Source organism: Pongo abelii, chromosome 9 (genome assembly GCF_028885655.2).
Source record: "Pongo abelii isolate AG06213 chromosome 9, NHGRI_mPonAbe1-v2.0_pri, whole genome shotgun sequence".
Taxonomy (NCBI): domain Eukaryota; kingdom Metazoa; phylum Chordata; class Mammalia; order Primates; family Hominidae; genus Pongo; species Pongo abelii.
Genome location: NC_071994.2, coordinates 131,796,524 through 131,818,854, shown reverse-complemented (window position 1 = coordinate 131,818,854; position 22,331 = coordinate 131,796,524). Strand labels below are relative to the sequence as shown.

The window sequence follows — 22,331 nt, the reverse complement described above, 5'->3', positions numbered from 1 at the left end:
TGTCCTTGTCATGTTTCTGGTACCTAGCAGAGTGCCTAAATTGCCACGGACACTCAGTTAAGGTCTGTGGAGAACCAAACCAGGTTATTAAATTAATCTGTCAGGATCATTGTGGATACTACCCAAGATTTTAAAGATTGGTTAAGAAGTAACAAAAATTAAAACAAAACAAAAGAAAACACAAACTTTGCAGTAATTTAGAATAAAACCCAAAGATCAGCTCAGAAGACTTTTTGTGTTATGGTTCCTCTCATTCTAAGGCAAAAGGACTTCACCATTTATTTCTGTATCCTCAATGCCTAGCCTAATACTTGCCACAGAGCAGAGGATTTGATAAATATTTGTATCCTGGTTGTCCAAACTTGTCCTAGCTAGTGGAGGGATGGTTGGTGTCTTGTTCCTCAGTTAGATCATGGGTAATTCCAAGTTACCGACTGGTTTAGGGTGTCAGTGACATTAGAGCGTCTTTATTTTGTCCCTTATTAATCAACACATATTTATTAAGCCCTTGTTCTTCATGAGGCGTTGGGGCTATAAAGTGTGGTTCAGTCTCATCCTCAAGGAACATCACGCAACCTTGTTGCCGTGCTGAGACGGACACAGCCAAGCTGGCAGAGCTGGTGAGCACCAGGGGACTGGGAATGATGAGAGGGATGGTCCTGTTGAGACTAGAATTATGGAGAGACCCTCCTGAGGCCTCGCAATCACGTGAAATTGAGGCTGAGGGGGTTTGCCTTGAGGAGCACTGGTTCATCCAAACTTAGTCGGCAGAATGAGGACAGAGCCCGATTTGGAAAGGGGTTGTTTTACTGGTGTTTGGAAGAGTGGCCACTCCGGCTCTGCTTTATGTATCCTTGAGGGTTGTTATTCTTTCTTCTCTCCCCTGTGTTGATTTTCACCTCCCTCACCCTGGTCTGGCCTCTCCGTGGCCTTCCTGCTGCTTTCAGAGATGAGTTTAGACTCCACATGGGGCTCCCAACCTGAATGAAATATCCCATTCCTGGGGCCGCTGCTCCCTCACTTCATTAGTGTTCCTTGCTGTTTATAAAGCCAGGAGATAATATTTTTAAATTCCATTTGGAGTTTCCCAGGCAGCCTCTCTCTAAGCCACTTAGGAAGTTTAGAAAAGAAGGTCACGGAAATGTTAGACGTTTTTCCACTGAATTTTGGTGAAGCAAATGGTCTTAAGATGATGTTCATAGACCCCACTGGGCAGGCTTTCCTGATGATAGGAAATTCTCCCTCTTTTTTTGTCTTGCCTTCACCTCTAGAAAACAAATGTTTTTTTTTTTTTTAAACAGTTTATTGAGGTGAGCTTTATTGAGATATAATTCACATACTATACAATTCACCTATTTAAAGTGTACAATCTAAGTTCTTTTTAGTGTATTTACAGTATTGTGCAGCTATCATCGCAATTTAATTTTAGAACATTTTTCTTCTTCTTTTTTTTTTTTTTTTTGAGATGGAATTTCTCTCTTGTTGCCCAGGCTGGAGTACAATGGCACAATCTCTGCTCACTGCATCCTCCGTCCGCCTCCTGGGTTGAAGTGATTCTCCAGTCTCAGACTCCTGAGTCGCTGGGATAACAGGCACCTGCCACCACACCCGGCTAATGTTTTGTGTTTTTAGTAGAGACAAGGTTTCACCATGTTGGTCAGACTGGTCTCCGACTCCTGACCTCAGGTGATCCGCCCGCCTTGGCCTCCCAAAGTGCTGGGATTACAGGCATGACCCACTGCGCCCAGCAACATTTTTATTCTTCTTAACAGAAATCCTATATCTATTAGCAGTCGATCTTCATTCTTTCTCATTCCTCCTATCTCCACACCTCAAAAGCTACTGGTCTAATTTCTATCTTTATAAATTTGCCTATTCTGGAATTCTCATAAGTAGAGTTATACAATATGTGACCTTTTGTGACTGGCCACTAAGCATAATGTTTTCAAGTTTCACCCATGTTGTAGCAGGCATCAGTATATCCTTTTATCATCAAAATAATATTCCATTATATGGCCATGGCACATTTTATTTATCCATAATTTGATGGCCATTTAGGTGCTTTTCACTTTGTGGTTATTATAAACAAGGCTGCTATTAACATTGTTGTACAAGTTTTTTGTGTGAATATGTTTTCATTTTTCCAGGGGTAGAATTTCTGGGTCATATGGTAACTCTATTTGTGGAACTGCCCAACTGTTTTTGAAAGTGGCTGCTTCATTTTACATTCCTACTAGCAATGTAAGAGGATTCCAATTTATCCTCATGGTGAATGAGCAGTAGTATTTCATTGTCATTTTGATTTGCATTTCTTTAGTAATTAATGATATTGAGCTTTTCTCATGTGTTTACCGGTCATTCGTATACCTTCTTTGGAGAAATGTCTATTAAAATCCTTGGCCCGTTTTTAAATTGGGTTGTCTTTTTATTGTTGAGTTGTAAGAGTTCTTTACATAGTCTGAATACAAGTCCCTTATCAGGCATATAATTTACAAATATTTTCTCCCATAAAGTGAGTTGTCTTTTTACTTTCTGGATGTTTAGAATTTGCAGCACCATAGGTTTTAGATTTGATATAGCCCAATTTATCTATTTTTTTCTTTTTTTTTTCTAGTGCTTTTAGCATTGTACCTAAGAAATTATTGCCCAACACACGGTTATGAAGATTTAATCCTGTTTTTTCTTATATGAGCTTTATAGCTTTAGCTCTTACATTTATGTCTCTGATCCACTTAGAGTTAACTTTTATGCACAAAGGTCCAGTTTCTTTCTTTTTCGTATGTGTATCTGGTTGTCCCCTATTATTTGTTGAAAGAGTAATCTTTCTCCATTGTCTGTCCACTGTCGTGGGTAGAGATTTTTAAATACATATGCCACCTACGAACTACCTCCTTAATCTATGGCAGAATAATTATTTGTATTAAGTGGTTCCTCAATACTGCTCACTACAGTGCATGAGTATTTTGAGGATACCTGAGTTCAAACCTGGTTTGGTGTGTGTGTGTGTGTGTGTATGTGTGTATGTGCGTGTGTGTGTGTTTTGACCTGAATAAAACTACCAGTATTCATTCTTTACTTTTAGCCAGGCACTGCCATACATTTTACATACATTACCCTGTTTAAATCTTACCAAAGATTCTGTGAATTATTAACTCCATTTTACAGACAAGTAAATTTTTCAGGCAGGGAGATTTATATAGTTGAAATAACTTGCCAAAAGTTACACTCTTTGTGAGTGACAGACCCCGGATTTGAGCTCAGGTCAGCCCGACTCTGTAGCCTAGTATGAAACACTGTACTGGTCCTTGAGCATGTTATGTGAAATAATAGTAACCAGGAAAAGGCAACATAAAGCAGCCACTATGTGTGCAATTTGTGAAGAATGCAAATCTGAAAATCTAGTTATGCTAAATGGCTATCAATTTCCTCATCTCTAAATAGGAAGGTTAACGCCCCTCTTATCTCCTGAATTACAATCAAAGTATTTAATTTTCAAGTTACTTCTGTGTGTTTGAACTCTAAGAAGGAAAAATAAGTCAGTAGACTTTTCTAGGATAATTTCATCATACTTTTATAAATCAATTGTTTAAATCTTATTTAATGCGAGTGTTTCCGCTTAAGACATTAATTTTTTTTTCACTTTTCTTGTATTTTCTTTGGTAAGTTTCAAAGAAAGTCACTAATAGTTGTGTGGCAAACATCCCAAATCTACTGAATTTACTGTATACAAGACTTTTAAGAAAATGAATATGTTCAATTTGAGGGAATAAATACTGTGAATCCAAGGAAAGTGGAAATACCTCTTATATTGAAGGTGTCAATACATATTATTCCTGAAGTCATCTTCTAAGTCCTCTTCCCCATCTCATTACTTCTTCTCCCTTCTTGTAGGTGCTTATTTGGCCTTTGGTGAAGAATTTGGGACATATAGCTTTAAAACAATGGAACATTTCCCAGAACGTATTGTTTTTGTGTTTGTAATGCTATGTCCTATTTGTCTTGAAGTTTCTATTGGAACATGTTATTACAGAATTCCAATATACACGTATAAGTGGTAAAAAAGCACAATTAGAAATATATGTTCTGTGACCAGCTGCTCTTATTTAGTAGGTTTCCCAGTGCTTTCCTGCTGCAGCTGCTAGGAAGGTGTGCACCCGACTTTGAATGTTTTGGGTGCAGGAGTTTATTTCATGTCAGTTTCCCTTGCTCCTTAGTTCCCAGGGGTAGGGAGCTGAGTCCTTGCTTTCCTTTCCTTTCCCTTAATTCCCAACTGTGATTTAATTCCTCCTCCAGTTCATACTTGAACTCAAGCAGATACATCACTTGGGATCCTACTGTATCCACCTCCCAATGACAACTTTGCTTATTCCCACTCTGAGTGGAGACAAGTAGGAATTAGTGGATTAATAGTCTCTTTATTCACCATGCCATGCTTTCCCTCCCTCTCCCCCTACACACTCTGTGTTAGTGGGAAAATAATGTCTCAGGTAAATTATGGTATATAGTGATAAAAGGTCTAATTAAAAAAACAACAAATGACGACAAAAGACTTGGCAGGAGAAAAACACATTTTAAGGACTTTCAGTGGTAGGTGAAAGTGATTTTGGACACATGAATGATTTGAAAGAGTTGAGCTAATATGCATCTTCAGTATTTTGCACAGCTGACATGGATCAAAGTTGTGCAAAACATTGGAGAGAGTCTCTGTACCTGGACTGATACTGCATACAGTGAGGCTGGGATCCTTTCCCACCTCTTAGGCATTTCTCAGAGGTGCCGTGAGGTGATGTTGGAATTATTTTGTGATCTTTCATGCTAGATAAGGTAAAGCATCCCTACTATTTTAATCAAAGGAAAGAGGTGATGTGTATTCATATTTACTTCTGAGGTTTGACACATAAAAAATTTAAAATGACCCAAACTTTATGAAGAGAGTATGAAATGAATGTCTGCTAATTGCTCTTCTATGGGATCTGATTTGCAGAATTACAAGGCCAGCTTAGCCTGAAGTCATTGCTTAAATAACCTGCTAACTGGAATGTATTGACATGAACTGTCAACACGGCTCCTCCCTTCAACCAATTCCAAGCTCTTTCTCCTCCTAATGAGAGGCTTCTTGTGTGTCTTGATTTGTCTGTTATGCCTCTTGACATTGCTCACAATCTCAATTGGATCAGAAAACAGCTTTTTCTAGACCACAGAATGTATGCTATTCTCTAAAATCTTAAGCTCTTAAGATCTCTACAGTCTGTTTACCCAATGTATTGAATTCTTGTACCCAATATCTCATGATAATGTTCATTTATGATACATATTTCTTCTCTTCTTACTATTTGAATAAAGTATATTGACTATATGCATCTTATATTTTTATTTGATTAATACTCTGGCATTCATTCCAAATCATTCTTCTCTTTCATCCATGTTTTCCATTTATCTTTGTTGAAACAGTTTTATTTCTGCCTTATAGTTTACTTGGTCTGTCCTTGACAAATTAACAGGTGTGATTTTTACACTCTTAATTCTCAATGGCTGTGTTGTATACATGCCAAGCTGCATCTGGAGGAGACAAATCTATATAAAAATGCGGGTCTCTTTGTCTTTACTTATTGTCCTATTTTTTACGTATTTAGAGGTCTTAGATTACTCCTCTTTAAGGCAACATCTGAGAATGGAGGCACACTGTGGTAAGGGAGAGTAATAAAGAACTTACTGCCAGCCAGAGTCTAATTTTACAGCTTTTAATCCATTATGATCATTATAAAGTGAGCATTCCACTTTAACAAGTAGGAACCTTGCCAGAACAAAGTGACTGCCAAATGAATGACAATGTTTGCCTGCTTCATCTCAGGTTGGAGGTTACGAGCTCTTACTGATACAATTACCGATTAACTACAAGATCATGGAATCTTCCTCTGTTGCTTTGTGTCTTAATTTCTCTTTCTATCTGGAAGGTGCCCATGAATATTAGAAAGACACAACTTTTCAAAAGTTGAGATTGTGGTGGTAAAATAGCAAGGAAAGAGGAAAGAGCTGGCCCTAAATGTCGTCATGCATAGAGATGAAGGTACACAGGATTCATCAGGCAGTGAGTGATTTTTGCCATAAGAGTTGATGTGTCAGGGATGAGACCCACTCATTGACTTTGGTTGTTTTTAAATGTTTGGGATTTGGCAGAGCTCAAAATCTATTTTGCCAAGTCCTTTAATTTTTCTGGTTTTCTTATAAAAACCCTACAAGAAAATCTAGGCAATACCATTCAGGCACGGGCAAAGATTTCATGACAAAAACATCAAAAGCAATTCAGCAAAAGCAGAAATTGACAAATGGGATCTAATTAAATGAAAGAGCTTCTGGACAGCAAAAGAAACTAGCATCAGAGTGAACAGACAACCTACAGAATGGGAGAAAATTTTTGCACTCTATCCATTTGACAAAGGTCTAATATCCAGAATCTACAAGGAACTTAAACGAATTTACAAGAAAAACAAAACAACTCCATTAAAAAGTGGGCAAAGAACATGAATAGACACTTCTCAAAAGAAGACATTTATGTGGCCAACAAACATATGACATAAAGCTCAACATCACTGGTCATTAGATAAATGCAAATCAAAACCACAATGAGATACCATCTCATGCCAGTCAGAATGACGATTATTAAAAAGTCAAGAAACAACAGATACCGGCAAGGCTGTGGAGAAATAGGAATGCTTTCACACTACTGGTGGAAATGTAAATTAGTTCAACCATTGTGGAAGACAATGTGGCAATTCCTCAAAGATCAAGAACCAGAAATACCATTTGACCCAGCAATCCCATTACTGGGTATATACCCAAAGGAATATAAGGCATTCTATTATAAAAATAACATGCACGCGTATGTTCATTGCAGCACTATTCACAATAGCAAAGACACGGAATCAACTCAAATGCCCATCAATGATAGACTGGATAAAGAAAATATGGTACACCTACACCATGGAATACTATGCAGCCATAAAAAAGAACAAGATCATGTCCTTTGTAGGGACATGGATGGAGCTGGAAGCCATTATCCTCAGCAAACTAACACAGGAACAGAAAACCAAACATTGTCTGTTCTTACTTATCAGTGGGAGTTGAACAATGAGAACACATGGACACAGAGAGAGGAACAACACACACTGGGGCCTGTTGGAGGGGTAGGGGGAGAGAGAAAATCAGGATAAATAGCTAATATATGCAGGGCTTAATACCTAGGTGATGGGCTAATAGGTGCAGCAAACCACCCAGGGCATATGTTTATCTGTGTAACAAACCTGCATGTCTTGCACGTGTATCTGGACCTTAAAATAAAATAAAATAAAATAAAATATTCTTCAAAAAGGAAAAAATTTTCTTGTTTTCATTGCGAATTTTGAGGTCTATGAGCATTCATGGAAAACTTTAATTGTATATGGGATTTCTTTATAGTCTAGTCATCTACTCATCTGTATGGGACATCCAAGAAGACTGGCGAGTCTTCCTAAAAACACTTGGAAGGAAAGGGTTTGTATGGTCTGAAGATTAAATGAGCAAAAACCTCAAAGACTAGTTTGAAAAGTTAAGCTCTAGAACTATTAAGCAGAGTTAGAAAATAGCTGGCCTGTTCTCCCTCCATTTTTATTATTTAAAAAATTGTATCTAAAAAGTGCATGTGTAAACGTGTGTGCATGTGTAGGAGATCTGACAATTTCAAACAAAGACAACCATGTCATAAAATAATAATGCCCTTTACTATGCACAAAGACCATTTGTAGCAAAGCTGGAAGTAGGCCTGAATGTGCCATCTTAGATCACATTTGGTATAAAGTGGTTATTTTATTCATTCATTTAGTCATTCTTTTACTTATTCATTTCATTTACTCAGTTACTCAGTTATCTATTCTTCCAACACTTATTAAGCATTCACTAAGTCCTTGTGTTTAAAGCTGGAAATTCAAATTTGAGTAGAATATGATTGCTGTTCTTGAGGGGCTCAGATTATTTTCGGTAATGTAAGCGCCCCATTGGAAACCTATATGTGCTGCTGAGAGCACAGAGGAGGTAGTGCCTGATTTTATCTAGCAAGGCCTTGGAAACCATGGGGGAGGTGATTTACTGCTGAGTCTTGACAGAGGTGCTGGGCAGGTAGACCAGTGCTTTCCATAAGGGAGAAAAGCCTGTAAAAATGCACAAAAGAGTGAAGAACTAGAGTGTGTTCAAGGGATTGCCACAAGTCCATGATTGTTAGAGAGCAGGCTCCCTATGTGGGGTAGAAGGTGTTGTCAAAAGGTAAAGAGGACCAATTTTGGCCTTTTGGATTATGCTTGGATTTTATCTGTTCGGTGGTGAGGAGTATCTAAGGGAGTTTAACCTAAGGGGTGGTTTTCTGCATACTGTTTTTAGAAATCTGGTAGAAATGGCCACCTTGGCTGCATCTTGCCCAGGCTCTCTGACTTTCAGGAAAGTCCTTCTCTGACGCTCTCCTGCAATGGTAGCGGCAGCCCTGGTGTACTGCGATGTGGGGAATGCTGGCCAAAGATTTTACACTGTGATGAAAACTTTTGCCTTTCCAAATAATTTATTTTAAAAGCAGTGTGAACTGTATCCATTCCTTTAAGGTGGAGGTGACTAACGTCTGGGCTTTGGATGGATATGGAGCGTGAACAAACTCACCAACATTGATAAGGATGGCTTTTCAAAGGCGACGGCTAATTGGCGATGGGGGTGGGGCTTAGGAGAAGTGGAACATTGGCTTGTCTATCACTAGGCTCTTTGCAGAGGTTTCTGACAGAGGAAAGCTAATCAGGAGACCTGCATGGGGAGAGAGGCGTGTTATTTAATTAGCTTTACAATGGGCTGACTTGAAGGCACGTGGTGGTTTTAATAGAGGGAGATAGATGTCCTTTTTTGCAGGGCTAATTGTTGGGAAAAAGCAGGGTCTTTGTTCAGGCCCAGCATGAGGGCTGTGATCTCTTGGAGCCTAGGGCTGCCCCTGCTAATAATTTTAGACAGAGCTATTCAAGGCTGCTCTGTAAGAGAAAAGAAGAACAAGAACAGTATTGTGTATGCAGGATTACTGCCCAAACCTCCCCAAAGTCACTGGGGGAAAAAAAAGGAGAGCAAGAGGACTCAGCCATGTGCATTTTGGAGTATGTCCCCATCATTTATTTGCTATGGTTGTTGGAAAGGGCAAAGTGACACTTCCATCAACTTGGAGCTGAGGTGGGGTGACTTAACTAAACACCCCCAGAAAACCAATTAAGTCTGCTTTCCCAATGATACAGCATTTGTCCTGCCAAAATGGAGCGGGCAACTAGCGAGAAGACTATGACTGTTCTCTGCTGCCAGCCTTGATGGCTAGGTGCCAGGCAATGGTAGTGCCAGAATGCAGATTACATAGCTGATGTAAATGGCAAATTCTGTGTTTTTAGAGGGCAGTCCTAAGAGCACCCATGGTTTGACTGGTGGCCCAAGGGGCAAGATGAGAAACCTTTCCCTAAGGTTCTTTTGGGCAACTGGTCAGCATAGGTAGTTAACAACAGGGAGCAGAATACTTTATCTGAATTCCAGGTGGCAAGTCCAAGCTTGCAGGGAGTGCTATCTGGGTTCAGAATTCTGTAGCTAAATTGTATGTGTGTGGCACAATTAGAGATAGATAGAGGTTTAGGTTTATAGCACAAGTTAAACTGTTCATGCCCCTGCACTCCAGCCTGGGTGATAGAGCGAGACCCTGTCTCAAAAAACAAAACAACAAAAACAACAAGAACTGTTGGCTGGCAGAAAAAGAGACAGCCATGGAAAATGTAAGATGCAATAACATAGAAAAAGACTTCTGTGAAGTGAGTGCAGTAAGGTGCTGCCTAATGGGTGCTAGTTTGGGAAGTACCTCAGGCAGAGTGCTATGGGGGCATATTGAATAGCATGTGGGATTCTTCTCAGGTTGAAAGTCAAATGCTGAGGCCAGTTGCTTAAGAAGGTCTTATTTTGTTTAGGTTGTAAAAATCATTGGCTATCAAATGTGCAATCCAGAGAGTGGAGAACCCAATACTGGAAGGAATTCGAGAGGGTACACATTCTCTTTGCTGCTAATTTGCAACGTAGCTGTGAGTATATGATTAGAACTTTCATAATTGTATCTCACATCTATATAGTGGGAATTAATCCCCTTTCATCCAAGAGGGATGGTGTCAAGGATTTGCGTGATTTGCATACCCAGACCAAAAATTATCTTTGTCACTATGTCATGATTTTAGCAGCACACATGAAGATAGGACACTGTGTCCTCATTTCTTCATAAGAATACTATATACTACAGTTTGGATTAACATTCATGAAAATTTTATGCTCACTAAATCTGAAGTCACAATTCTGATTTTTAAAATTAATAATAGCAGTGAAGGGTTACTGAGTCTTCATTCTGCATCATGCACAGTGCAAAGCACATGGCACCCATTCATCTCATCTCATCTCAGTTCAACTCTGTGAACTAGGCACTCTCCTCATCTCCATTCTGTAGATGAAGAAACTGAGGCTTTCTGAGGTCAAAGACTGACATCTGGAGAGCAGCCAAGCTAAAATTCAAACTCTCGTCTATCTACTGCCAAGCTTATGCTCTTAACCCACTCTACTATGTTGCCTCCCTGGTTATTTTAGAGTTTAAATTTATTCTATGGTGAGGAAACCAAAGCCTGGTAGTTTCTGCTTGGTAAGAAACTGCAGGTGTTTGTATGGACCATTTGGAAACAGGAACACTTATTTGGAATAGCCTTTTTACCTCCACACCTCAGTTCAATTCAATTCAATTCAATTAGACAAATACTCTCTGTAGGAGAAAGCATTAGCTCACTAAAAGCAGATGGATATGTAGATGCTGGACCTTTCCTGGATCTAGAATTTTGTTGCCAGCCATCTGGTCTCTCTCAATGCTGTGGAATCCCCTGAAAGAAAAGTTTATAATCTTCATGATTTTTAAAAATTCTCAACAATTATTCAGAATTTTAAATTCCTGGAAAGGGTTCTCTCTTGGGAATCTGCCATGAGAGCGCTGAGTGCCCTTTGTTCTTTCCTCTCACAGTCCGTTGCCAGCTTCCCACCCAGCTGTACCTCCTCCCACTCCTCCCGGATGGGTGCCTTGTGGTACTTCCCACCCAAGGCCTTTTTGTGATGAAGTCTTTCAAGATGGTTTCCCAATCTGGGGAGAACACATGTTTCTGATCATTCTGATGAAACACGTTTCCACTAAGAAGCAACTTCTATATGCTTTCTGCTTTCTTCATTCTGCACGTTACTTGTCATTACCTATCACTGCCAGCCCTGGACTCTTGAAAGTGTTTCACAGGCCTGTCTGATTAAATGGCGCCCTCTTACACGTCACACTTGCCCATTTTGCTTCTCTTCTTTTCACCAACTCAACGGAAGAAAGATTTTTATTGTATGGGAGCCAATCCAGATAGATGAGATGTGAGCTGGGTCTGTTCCACCTCATGAGTCATGGGCAGGACCATCCACTACATTCTGACTCCTTCACAGGGCTGATGCAAGATGTGGAGTGAGCACAGCTGGCTTCAGTAAATTAAAGAAGACCTCACTTCTTTTTGGCCCTTAAGAGCTGAGAATCAAATGTGAGCTGTAACGCTGGAGAAATTGACATGTCCCTTTTTGAGCTTCTTATTCAAATCTGTCAACTTTATATCATTGGCATGCTTGATGCTCAGTAAATTCTAAATATGAATAATTACATTGGACACCCTAAAGTTGTTTTAATGAATTTATGCTCCTGCATATTTATGAAACTCAGATTCTGTGCACCCTTTTCAGGAGAGTACATACCAGAAAAGAGGTTTAAAGCAGCATGGGAACTTAAAAAGTGCTATGCATTTTACTTCCTCTGTTGGTAGGGTTAGCATTGGTGAAGCTAGGATTCATATTAATTCATTATGACACTATAATGCTGCTCATTGAAGGATGCCTAAGGTAAGATAGGCATAGATTCTTGAGTAAAATGTTTGTGGATGACTGCAATGATGTACTCAAAGAATGTTATATTTACTGGCTAAGCAGGCTGTTCTCAGTGTGACACATCAATGTTTTCTTGGGACTCTTATATGGAACTGGTTCTGGAAGAAGTGATGTAAAATAATGTGTGTTCATGATTCCCCCTCAGAACTCAGGAGAAATGATAAGCCCTCACCAAACCCAATATTTCCTTGGTTTTTAGGCTTTAAGATCAGCTGCCTTTTCTGTTCCAACATCTTGATTACCCATTAGTAGATCCAAACAATGAAATGCAGAGAGCAATACTCTACTTCGCCAAAAGTGGTTAGGGCTGCTTTCTATATTTCTGTGCCACCTGCTAGATTGTAGCAGCTCCATTTAATCCTCCCTGTCCTTTTCATTCCCATCTTCACTCTCAGCCCATCCCCATGTCCCCCCATTTCTACTTCCAACCCATACCCTTCCTCACTATCGACTCACCTGTATAGCCAGAAGATATATTTCAAAATACAGTGCTTCCGGAGTCCTGACAGATTAAACTTGAGAAGGTGAAAGGGATTTGTAATAAGCACCCTGGCTCACCATAAAGCATGTAACAGTCTATTCTTTCTCATAAAGATGGAGGAAATTGAGTTCATTTCATGTATTTCCCTTATCTTACAAATAATGTATATAGCAGTTGTACATCTTACCTTTGTGGAAGCCAGTGAAATAAAAGATTCAACAAGAAGTTCGGAAATTCCTGAAGACTGCTTCTGAGCAGCCATCTGAGAATATGAATAGCATGACGTTAAAACGTCCAGGCTGACGATCAAACAACTGATTTGCTTTGTGGTGAGCCAAAAGTCATTTTTTACATGAAGTCTCAGAATAAAAAATTAGATAAAAAGTAAAATGAATATTGTGATCTTAGCAACATTCTCCTTTAAGGGGATGGGAGGAATGGGAGGAACAGAATAAAACTTTACGAAGACCTTTTTAGTTAGAAATGAGTCAGTTAGTTGGATCTTTAATCTTAAACTTGGGGCAAATTTGAGTCTCACTTTAGACCGAACTAGGCAAAACAAAACTGGTATCTGAGCTTCATTTTTCTGTAAAAATGTTACAGGATGTTAGGAAGTTAACTGTTCATTAATTAAATAATGAACATAATTTATGGGGCTGTTACTACCTTGAGCTAAACACCATGGAGTGTAATAATGACTGAACCTCAGTTGCTGCCTTTAAAGAGTGTAGGAGACTGACACGCGTATTCAAATATGTACTAGGAGTGTGCTCTTGAGCTGAGCAGAAAAGTGGCAACTTGCAGGGGTGGGGTGACAGCTTCTGTGAGGGAAATTCTTTGTGTACTGTAAATGTCCATGTGAGGAAAAGATTGAGAAACACACTCTATATTCTGCCTAGATTTTCAGCTTGAACTTCCCTTGTGTCTTCTGTGACCTCCTGAGATCCTTTCACCTCCATTCTGTCCTGGATCCTTTGCATCTCTTCCAGCATGAGGACCTCCCATTGATCTGTTTTCTGTAGTTCCATGACTGTTGGCCATGCAAGACAATTAATTAAAGTATGGGATACTTCATTAGGTCTTAACTGCATTTTGAAATCTTGGGGACTGAAGTCCCAGAATGACAAGAACATAAAATCACTGTGACTCTACCTCCTCATCTCCTCGCCTTCTCTGTCCTCGACTTACACTTCCATTGTTCTCAGAGGACTTCCCTTCCACTACTTCCTCCTGTACCACTGTCCCTTTTCCTTTCAGGGCTATTTCTCCTTTTTGTGCTCCACTTATCTCTGCTTCTTGATCTCTAGGGTGGTAAATGTTAGTCTTTTGGGGCAATTGATTTGGCATTTTAGATGAAAGTAGTGGGGAGAGGGGAAAAGATTTCACAGTGAAATTGTCTTAATGTAAGATTCAAACCACAACTGCAGAGAACATCTGTTCTGAAGTTTGATGTCGTCTTTGTAACCCAAGAGAAAAGCAGAGTAAGATCAGAGGAAGGCCTTAGCCTTCCACCAGGATGAAACCACCTGCAGCCTTGGACAGTGGGTGAAATCCTGTAGCCCTGGGATACAGAGCTTCTAGGAGACTGGCTGTCCTCTTCTGTCATATTATTAAAGGATGTTGGTTCTCTTGCCATCTGTGCTATTGCCATTATCCCTCTACCTCCTGAAGAGTCCAATTCAGGACAACTTAAATTGGAATCCCAATTACGTGATCCCCAAAGGCTCACAGAGTAGTCTGCATTCTGCATTTGCAGCAATTCCAGGCAACATGCTCAGCCTGCTTCAGGGAAGCACACAACACTGGGTGTGGATGAGACCTCAGAACCCTCTAACCTTGGGCAGTTCCTTACCTCTTCCTGTCTGAGCCATGTTTGATTTGCTGCAAGAGGAATACGTGTCTAAACTGCTGGATTTTAAAATGTCGCTTGGTCTGTGGATTAGGCCAATCCGTTCCACATTGTTGGGGCTGCAGATGCAGTTGAATAGTTCATAATTATAGTCTAAAGAAACTGCAGACAGCAATAGAGCCAACCCAGGCCCTTTCTCTCCTGACAGCCCATGCCAAGCAGTCTCCCACAGGGAACCATAGTGTGGTTATCCTGCAATGTGTTTGCCCAAAGACAATACATCCAGTGTAGAGAAGTTGGATTTCTAGAAACTGAGTCTGCTCATCTATCTACTCCTATGTCCATTGTTTCCTGTCTTGTGTCTCAAGGGTGTCTGGTACTTCTCCTGCCAAAGTGAAATGCAAAGTAAATGCAAGGAGATGCCAGGGAGAGAACTGCTATCAGGGCATCTGTTTCCAGTACTGACACTGATTTTTTTAGGTTGTGTGGCCCTGGAAATAATAATTTCCTCACTCAAACTCATTTTTCTCCTCTGGTAAATAGGAGTGCTGGATGTGGAGAGCACTGATAAACTCCCATTGAGCTCTAACATGTGACAAATCCAAGACCTAAGGTTTTGTTTCCAAAGAGGCACTACAAATATGATCTTCTTTCAGAATTTAAACTATCACTGTTCTGTGACTCAAAACAAATATAAATCTGTAGTTCTCTTCTTCAATCAGGTAGTTCTGGAATTTCTCAAGTGAGGCTGATGCTGGGCAGGTTGTCAGTTTAAGAACTGAGGAAGGGGCTTGAAGAGATTTTTAAATGAAGTGTGGTGATAGTTGTTCTATCTCTCCCTGGAGATCGTTCAGGAAAATTGAGCATCCAAGCTATTCTGCAAAGAGATGGCTGTAGAGAGACATTTAATGTGATTTCTCACATATTCTACTGTATGCTAGATCTTAATAACAATAATCAAATACTAATTCTCACCTAGACACTGTGCTAAATTCTTTGCATACATTATCTCATTTAATCATTCAAATAGCCTTAAAAGGTGTGTGCTGCTATTATCCCTAGTTGAAACATGGAGGAACTGAGGTTCGGGATTGTTTAAATGACTTACCTGTGGCAATTCAGCTGGTTAGTTGGTAGAGTAAGAATTTGAACCTGAGTCTTATTCCAAAGCCCACACTACTATCCTCTTTGTTTTCTTATAGAGAGCTTTCCAGGGCAAACAGGCTCCCAAGTCCTCCCCTCTCCCCCAACCCCACCCCACCCTCCCTTCTTCCCTCCTGACTGCAGCCCCTCCTACCCTCATTGTTTATTGTGCCTTCTAAACAATAGCCAATGAGTCTGTGTTCCATTCTAGGGAGAGCTAGGGCTGATTTTATTCCCTGAAACAGAGATGAGGTTGTGACACGAAAAGGTTAAGTGGCTTTAGTGAGGTCACAGAGCCAGCCTGCAGTCAGCGACAGTACCATCTGAGTCCCCTGACTTGGGTCCCTTAACTGACCCTAAGGCCTTTTGGCATCCAAGTTTAATTAAGAGAGTTATTTTAATTTTCCTTCCTATCTCTAATTTTCCATTTTATTGCTGCTTGATAATGTAGATATTGAAGTGCCAGGCATTTTTCTTCCCTAGTGTGCTTTTTAATGACTAAAATTATCACATAGAAACCACTTGCCTTAGAGGTAAGCTTTCAAAGCCTGTTTCTGTGTATGACAGAGACTGTTACCTTTTCTCAGAGAAAAATGAGACCACAAATGCAGCTCAGACAGATTGTTGTTAATTGAGGGCTTTTTTTTTTTCTAAATCTTACATTTATACCAGTAAATCAACATCTGTGAGTCATAAACTGGTTCTGGATCAGCCGTTAGTGGTCTGAATGTTTTTGTACCTACCTTCAGTAAAGCATATTTTAGCTCAAAACTCAGAGATTCTTTGTTTTGTTGAAGTTCAAGACTCAGGAGTAGACAACGTGCTAGGACACTTCTGGAGAGGGAAAGTCTGTCTTCCATGATTGTTCAACATTAAGTGTATATTTATATTTCTTTTTTATTGAAGCTGGGGTAGAGTTGAGGGAGGAGTATAAATAAAAAAGAAAGTATGCTTTTTACATACTCCATGTGCTTGAGGAATTCCTGTATGAAGGTGACTATTTTCTTAATATTATTGTCTAGCTCCACTCTTCTGTTCCCCAACTCCTGCGGACTTTTCTTGGCCCTTACTGACTTGACGTTCCTAGTGTAAGGCGATTCAGCACTTGGTAGGATATAATTAGCCGAAGTCTAAGGAATGCTTAAAAATACAATTCTGTTTTTTCCCAAATGCAGGAGGAACAGACTGCTGCAGTACAAGCACAAGCACAGAAGTATTATTTGATTGATTTTTTTTTTCCTGAGTGCCTTAAAAACCAGATATGGCATTGAAGTATCTTGCCCAAGTGGATGAAAGGCAGCATTTGGCTGCTGTTGTTTGGCTGGTGGGGACACTGAGGCACACATGTAACTGAGTGGATGTGAGTGCTGGGGATGGAGGTTCTGCTCTACTATGAAGGGAAAAGGGCACAGCCTCTGACACTTTTTAGTTCATCTTCACAGGCCAGAGCATATCAAACTCACTTAACCGTTGAATTAGGGAGCCCATAGTGACCAAAAAGTTGATAGTTCATCATTCAACACGTATTTATTGAGCTCTGCAATGTCTTAGGCACTAGGCTAGGCATCATTTTTTTTAGCATATGATAACATAGAAATATCATTTAAAGTCCATATGAACATTTAGAAAAATCTACTTGTGTCCTGAAGAGAATGAATAAAAATATCATTTATCAACATTGATTAGATTAATGAAGCATGACCCTGGCAGACCTGATCGGATTATTATATCTTAAATATGTAAAAAATATTTTAACATGACCTTATTAGTGCTCTTCATCCAAATCCAGGGTTAGATGCATAACTTCTGATGGCATAAATATTCATAATTAATATCATCTGGAGGTAACTTTCCTGGCAGCCTGTGGTGGCGCCTGGCTATCTCTCCAAACTGCTGCTTTACGTAACCCTATTCCTTGATTTGGACATTCACACATTTTGTTTCTGTGCTTCAGGACTGGATTAGGAAATGGATGATTGACTATCTGAGTTGTCACTATTGAAGAATTAGAAAGAATAATTTTCCTCACTGCTAGAGTGGAAAGTGTTTACAGTTTAATCACGGTAGGCTTTTTTAGTATCTAATTTGGGTGGATGTTAGCAGCAGTGTTTAGGCTAGTCTGGGGAAGAAAGTTGAGGAGCAGACTGGGGAAGAGAGAAAGGAGTTGCTCTGAGGAATCTGCATTTGAAAATAGAGAAGTACTCACACTTGGATTAAAAAATGCCAACATTTTCTTAATACAACATCAACAAAACAAAATTCCCCAAAGCAACTCTAGATTTCTTCACTTCTTTTCCTGATGAATTCATAGTGAGTAAGGCAGAATTGATTCAAGAACCTTTTTTTTGTGTGTGTGGTTCATTTGGACGTGTAAATGTACAATTCATTCATCAGCTGTTTCCCTAGGCTTTTCCCAGGACCAGAAGTGTCTGTTCTTGTCATCTGGAGGCCAGCATTGTTTTCTCATACCTTTTGGAAACACAGCTGGATTGCAACAGTCTTTGTTCTTTCAAAAATTAGGACTATCACATACAAATATTTTCCTCTGGTCACTAAGGAGGGACTTAATCTGGAGTTTAGACCAGGAGCCAGAGATTTTTCTGTTCCTGGCTTCCTCCCCGATTTGCTGTGGGAAATCCGCAAATTACTAAGGCTTCAAGGGCACAAAACTGGGTTTAGATGAAGGTAAGCCTGTGTGTTAAAACTTACCAGAGGCACAGGTTACAGTTACAGTCAAATGTTGGGAGTTTAAATGTGCTGAGAAATCAGGAAACATTAAAAATAGCTTTCTCTGAGATTGCTCAGGAGGATTTATGTTTAATCTTTCTGTTAATCAAAGATGGAGCTCAATGCCTGGTTCTAGCTATGTATTTAGATATACATGTACTGGTTGATTTGTTAATTAGGACAAACTATCTCTATTTATTACAACCAGTGTATTAGTGGCAAACCATGAATTATTCGGGTTCATTTTGTTTTATCTCAAGTGTTGGGAGTTCCCAAATGGAACAGAAACTGTGCATTGTGATTGTGTCATGGCTGCCAATGATGTACTCCAGAAATTCAAAACCATAGAGCCTCTGCATCACTTTTTTGGTGGCGGTCGTGGGAGGGTTGTTTTATCTAAAAGAGGAGAGTCTGTGAAAGGAAAGACAAAGCTTTGGCCAATGGTGACATAATTAGAGGAACAGAATAATTAGAAATAAATCATAACTTCCCCTTCAACCCAACCACTGCTGGAGGTAAATTGGAAGCTTACGGAAGCTCATGGCTGGGTTCTAGTTTGGGGTCCCGTTCTGGACTTTCCTGCCAACGCAGGAGCATTACATGGGTGGGCTCTGAAAAACTGAAGCCTCCTCCAGAAGAAACACACGCCCTGACTCAAGATCCGGCTGGAGTCCAGTACTCCTAAAGCCCTTTGAGGACACGGGCTCACGAATCCCCTGCGCCTGCCTGCACGCTTGCCTTCATCCACATGCCTCACGTCCTGTGTGTCAGTCTTTGTGAATGAATGATGTACACGCACTTGGAAAACTATGCTGCTACTGGGAGGGGGCGAGAGCGGGTGACCAAGCCCTCAAGAATGCGTGGAGAATCAGACGGACTTTCCCGAAACGGTGGAGGCGGCCTGTGCACCCAGCCTGCACACCCGCTCCCGGCCCTTCCCACTCCTGCCTGGGCCCCGAGGCCCCGGGCTCCACGCACTGCTCCTCCGCGGTCGCGGCCCGGCCCCGCGCTCGCCCGCCCTTCCTTTCGCTTTGGGCCGCGGGCGGAGATTGGCCGCGGTGCTCGGCCCCGCCCCCGGCTCCCCGCCCTGCCCCGACGCCCCGCCCCTCGCTCCCCCAAGCGGACATCGCCGGGCCCGGGGCGCACGGACCCAGCGGCCGAGACGCGGCGCCGCGAGAAACGCCCTAAAGAGGAGGGGAGAGCGCGGGAGGGCGAGAGGGAGGGAGAGCGGCCGGGAGATCGAGAGCGAACGAGGCAGCCGCCGGCGGAGAGGAGGGAGCGGGCGAGGGCCGGGCAGGAGGAGCGGGCGCGGCGCGGGCGAGGCTGGGACCCGAGCGCGCTCACTTCGCCGCAAAGTGCCAACTTCCCCTGGAGTGCTGGGCGCGCACCGTCCGGGCGCGGGGGAAAGAAAGGCAGCGGGAATTTGAGATTTTTGGGAAGAAAGTCGGATTTCCCCCGTCCCCTTCCCCCTGTTACTAATCCTCATTAAAAAGAAAAACAACAGTAACTGCAAACTTGCTACCATCCCGTACGTCCCCCACTCCTGGCACCATGAAGGCGGCCGTCGATCTCAAGCCGACTCTCACCATCATCAAGACGGAAAAAGTCGATCTGGAGCTTTTCCCCTCCCCGGGTGAGTGGCGACGGCCGAGGCCCCCACCCAAGCTCTCGGCCAGAGGCCGGGGGTCCGCTGGACTTCTTCCCCCTTTCGCCGTTCCCTTCTAGGCGGTGCATTTCTTCAGGAGCGGGGGATGCTGTTGGCAGCTGGATTAGGAGGACGAGGAGGAGGAGGAGGACTGTTGGTGGCCCTAGACCCTTGGTTTGGGGGGTGGTATTTATTTTCACAGCTGTGTTTTTGTGAGTGGTGGGGAAAAGCTTATAGAATTTCCAGCGCCCCATTCCTGCTTTTTTTTATTTTCCCAAATGAGCGAGAACCCTCTGGCCTTATTCCTTAATGTTGAGGGGAGATGGACGCTGCCTCAGAGAACATCATCCCCTCACTCCACGTCCCCCATAGAACTGAGGCTGGGTGGAGGGCCCCGGGCAGTCTAACGGGTTGGCCTTCAGGCAGATTTTCAAATAAGGTCTTGCCTCCCCAAGCGTCCCTGTCATATGCCTTGCCCCTCTTTTCTGGGTTGAGGGTAAGGAGACCGGAGGAGAACTGAAATTATCCTCTTAACTTTGAGAAACGTCCGACCTTATTCATGTAGGTTACTTACTTTACCCATGTTTCTAATCTGCCATAAATTTTTCTTCTGGTACCAAAGGTCCGTTGGAAGGAAAGCATCCAACACCCAAATGTGACTTTGTGTCTTTGGTACATGGTGTTGTCCAACTCTTTCATTTATATGCATTTGAAGAAGAGAAGGATAGGAAGTAATTTTTTTTTTTTTCGTCTTTGACACAAATATTGGTGCTAAGCAACTTACGAGAGTCTGGCCTTACAGAATTTCTGAAACAAATGTAGTTTGAGAGGGAAAGATGCTTTCTTTTAGGATAAGGCACTGCCAGCTATCCTTAGAGATGAGTGATTTTGGAGGTGAAAGTATATAGAAAGATCTAGGGAGAAGGCAATGCACCCTGGAAAATAATTAATTTCAAGAACAGGCTACTCTGTTGTATCTGATTATCAATAAGTTTAGTTGCTGCCCCCTGTGGTTAACACTTCTTTGCCTCCGCCATAATTTATTGCTTAGTTTAACCCTTTCTTACTCTGCTTAAACTTTCAGCACAACCAAACTGATGTTTTGTCATTCTGAGGTCCTTCAGAAATATTAATAAAGACATGTAGGTCATGTCCCCTCCCTCTGGGCCCCCTGACATTCAGCTCCAGGGCTGCTGTGCACAGAAGGCTGAGATTGTGTCTCCTCGCAAGGATGATGGTGGTGGGAGCAATGCGGCGAGCGCAGCTGGAACCATGGAGACGTTTAAGCACTTGGGCCTACAATTCAGGAGTGCTGTTTCTATGATGACTGGGTTTGGGGGTTCGAGGGAGCTGGAATGAGTTCTGTTTGTCAGTTGATTGAAACCATATATAGAAGTGAAAAGATAGTTCACAACAAACATATAAACTCAACTAATAGGTCCTTTCCTTAAGAACGGCTTGTTTCTATGTGTTGTTATGGGTGTTTATGGGGGAAGAGACAGATTTGGTCATCTGGGAAATATCGTGTCGATATGTCAGTCCACATACCTACAAGGGATCTTTCATCCTGGGAATGAAAAAGAGCGCTGGCAACACGTGTTTCAGATCACGGTGAACAGCTGAGGCAATCTTTTTGGTAATTTAATATTAAATATTAGAGACAATGTATATGGTGCCGTCATTTCGGTTACTGATTAAAAATAAACTCTGGGCAAGTAACTTTCTTTAGCTTTCTCTTCTGTAAAATGGGGACAATAAGGCCTAACGCTACTGTCCATTATAATAAGCATATTTGCAATGGCTTTCTTTTTCAAAAAAGATTTCCAAGCCATTGGTCATCTTTTGTATGTGAACTTCGATACAACAAAATTTCAACTGGCCAAAGAAATTGGGCGGTCTTCTGCCATTCATTGTAAAGAGGTTTGATTTCTAGCACCATTATTTATTATCTTGGAAAAAATAAAGACAAAAACTGGAAAAAATATATAGACTATAATCAACTTTTTTTTTTTTTTTTCTGGACTTTAGTTGCTTATATGTGAACATTATACCCATACCTCAGAGAGGAAAATAGAGTCACAGAAAAGGTAAATAATTGACATAAAAATATGTAGTGAGCCAGTGGCGAAGTACAATCAATTCCTGTTTCTAACTTTGCAATGTATATTGCCTTGAGTAATGTTGCAAGATACCTTCCAAAAGCTCAGCAAAGAAACCTCAACTGAGACTTAACTTGCAGGTGCAAAGCAAGGATGGGAGAAACAGTGTTTCTGGCCAGGGCTGTCTGCTTTTGTTAGTGGAAGGACAAGACATTGGCTAAGTGCGGATTTGCCTTGCCCATCAGACCATATAGGACATGTGTTTAAAGTTTAACTTCTCACAGCATAGCTTTTTATCCGCAGCTGTGACTTAAATATTTGTCAGAATGATTTCTTTGGGTTGCTTAGTTTCTTATGTGTGGA

The 22,331-nt window shown here is 41.3% G+C and overlaps 1 protein-coding gene and 1 long non-coding RNA gene across 4 annotated transcripts in view; one reads left to right on the top strand and one right to left on the bottom strand.

Moving 5' to 3' along the window:
- ETS1 (ETS proto-oncogene 1, transcription factor) overlaps positions 1–22,331 on the top strand; it is a 129,154-nt gene that overhangs the window by 45,373 nt on the left and 61,450 nt on the right. Inside the window, exon 1 of one of the 3 annotated variants that reach the window (XM_024255353.3) lies at positions 19,382–19,857. The exons of 1 other annotated variant lie outside the window; for it this stretch is intronic. In XM_024255353.3, coding sequence (XP_024111121.1) covers positions 19,776–19,857 — 82 coding nt within the window. In that variant the 5' untranslated portion in view covers positions 19,382–19,775. Of the gene's footprint in view, positions 1–19,381; positions 19,858–22,331 lie in introns of those variants that run through there. One more of the 3 variants, XM_024255354.3, reaches the window with a different exon arrangement.
- Positions 12,956–15,636, bottom strand: LOC103891937 (uncharacterized). The gene is made up of 3 exons (XR_008511515.2): positions 15,463–15,636; positions 14,358–15,245; positions 12,956–13,535 (listed from the first exon to the last, which is right to left on the bottom strand). It is a non-coding gene; the product is annotated as an uncharacterized LOC103891937 (long non-coding RNA).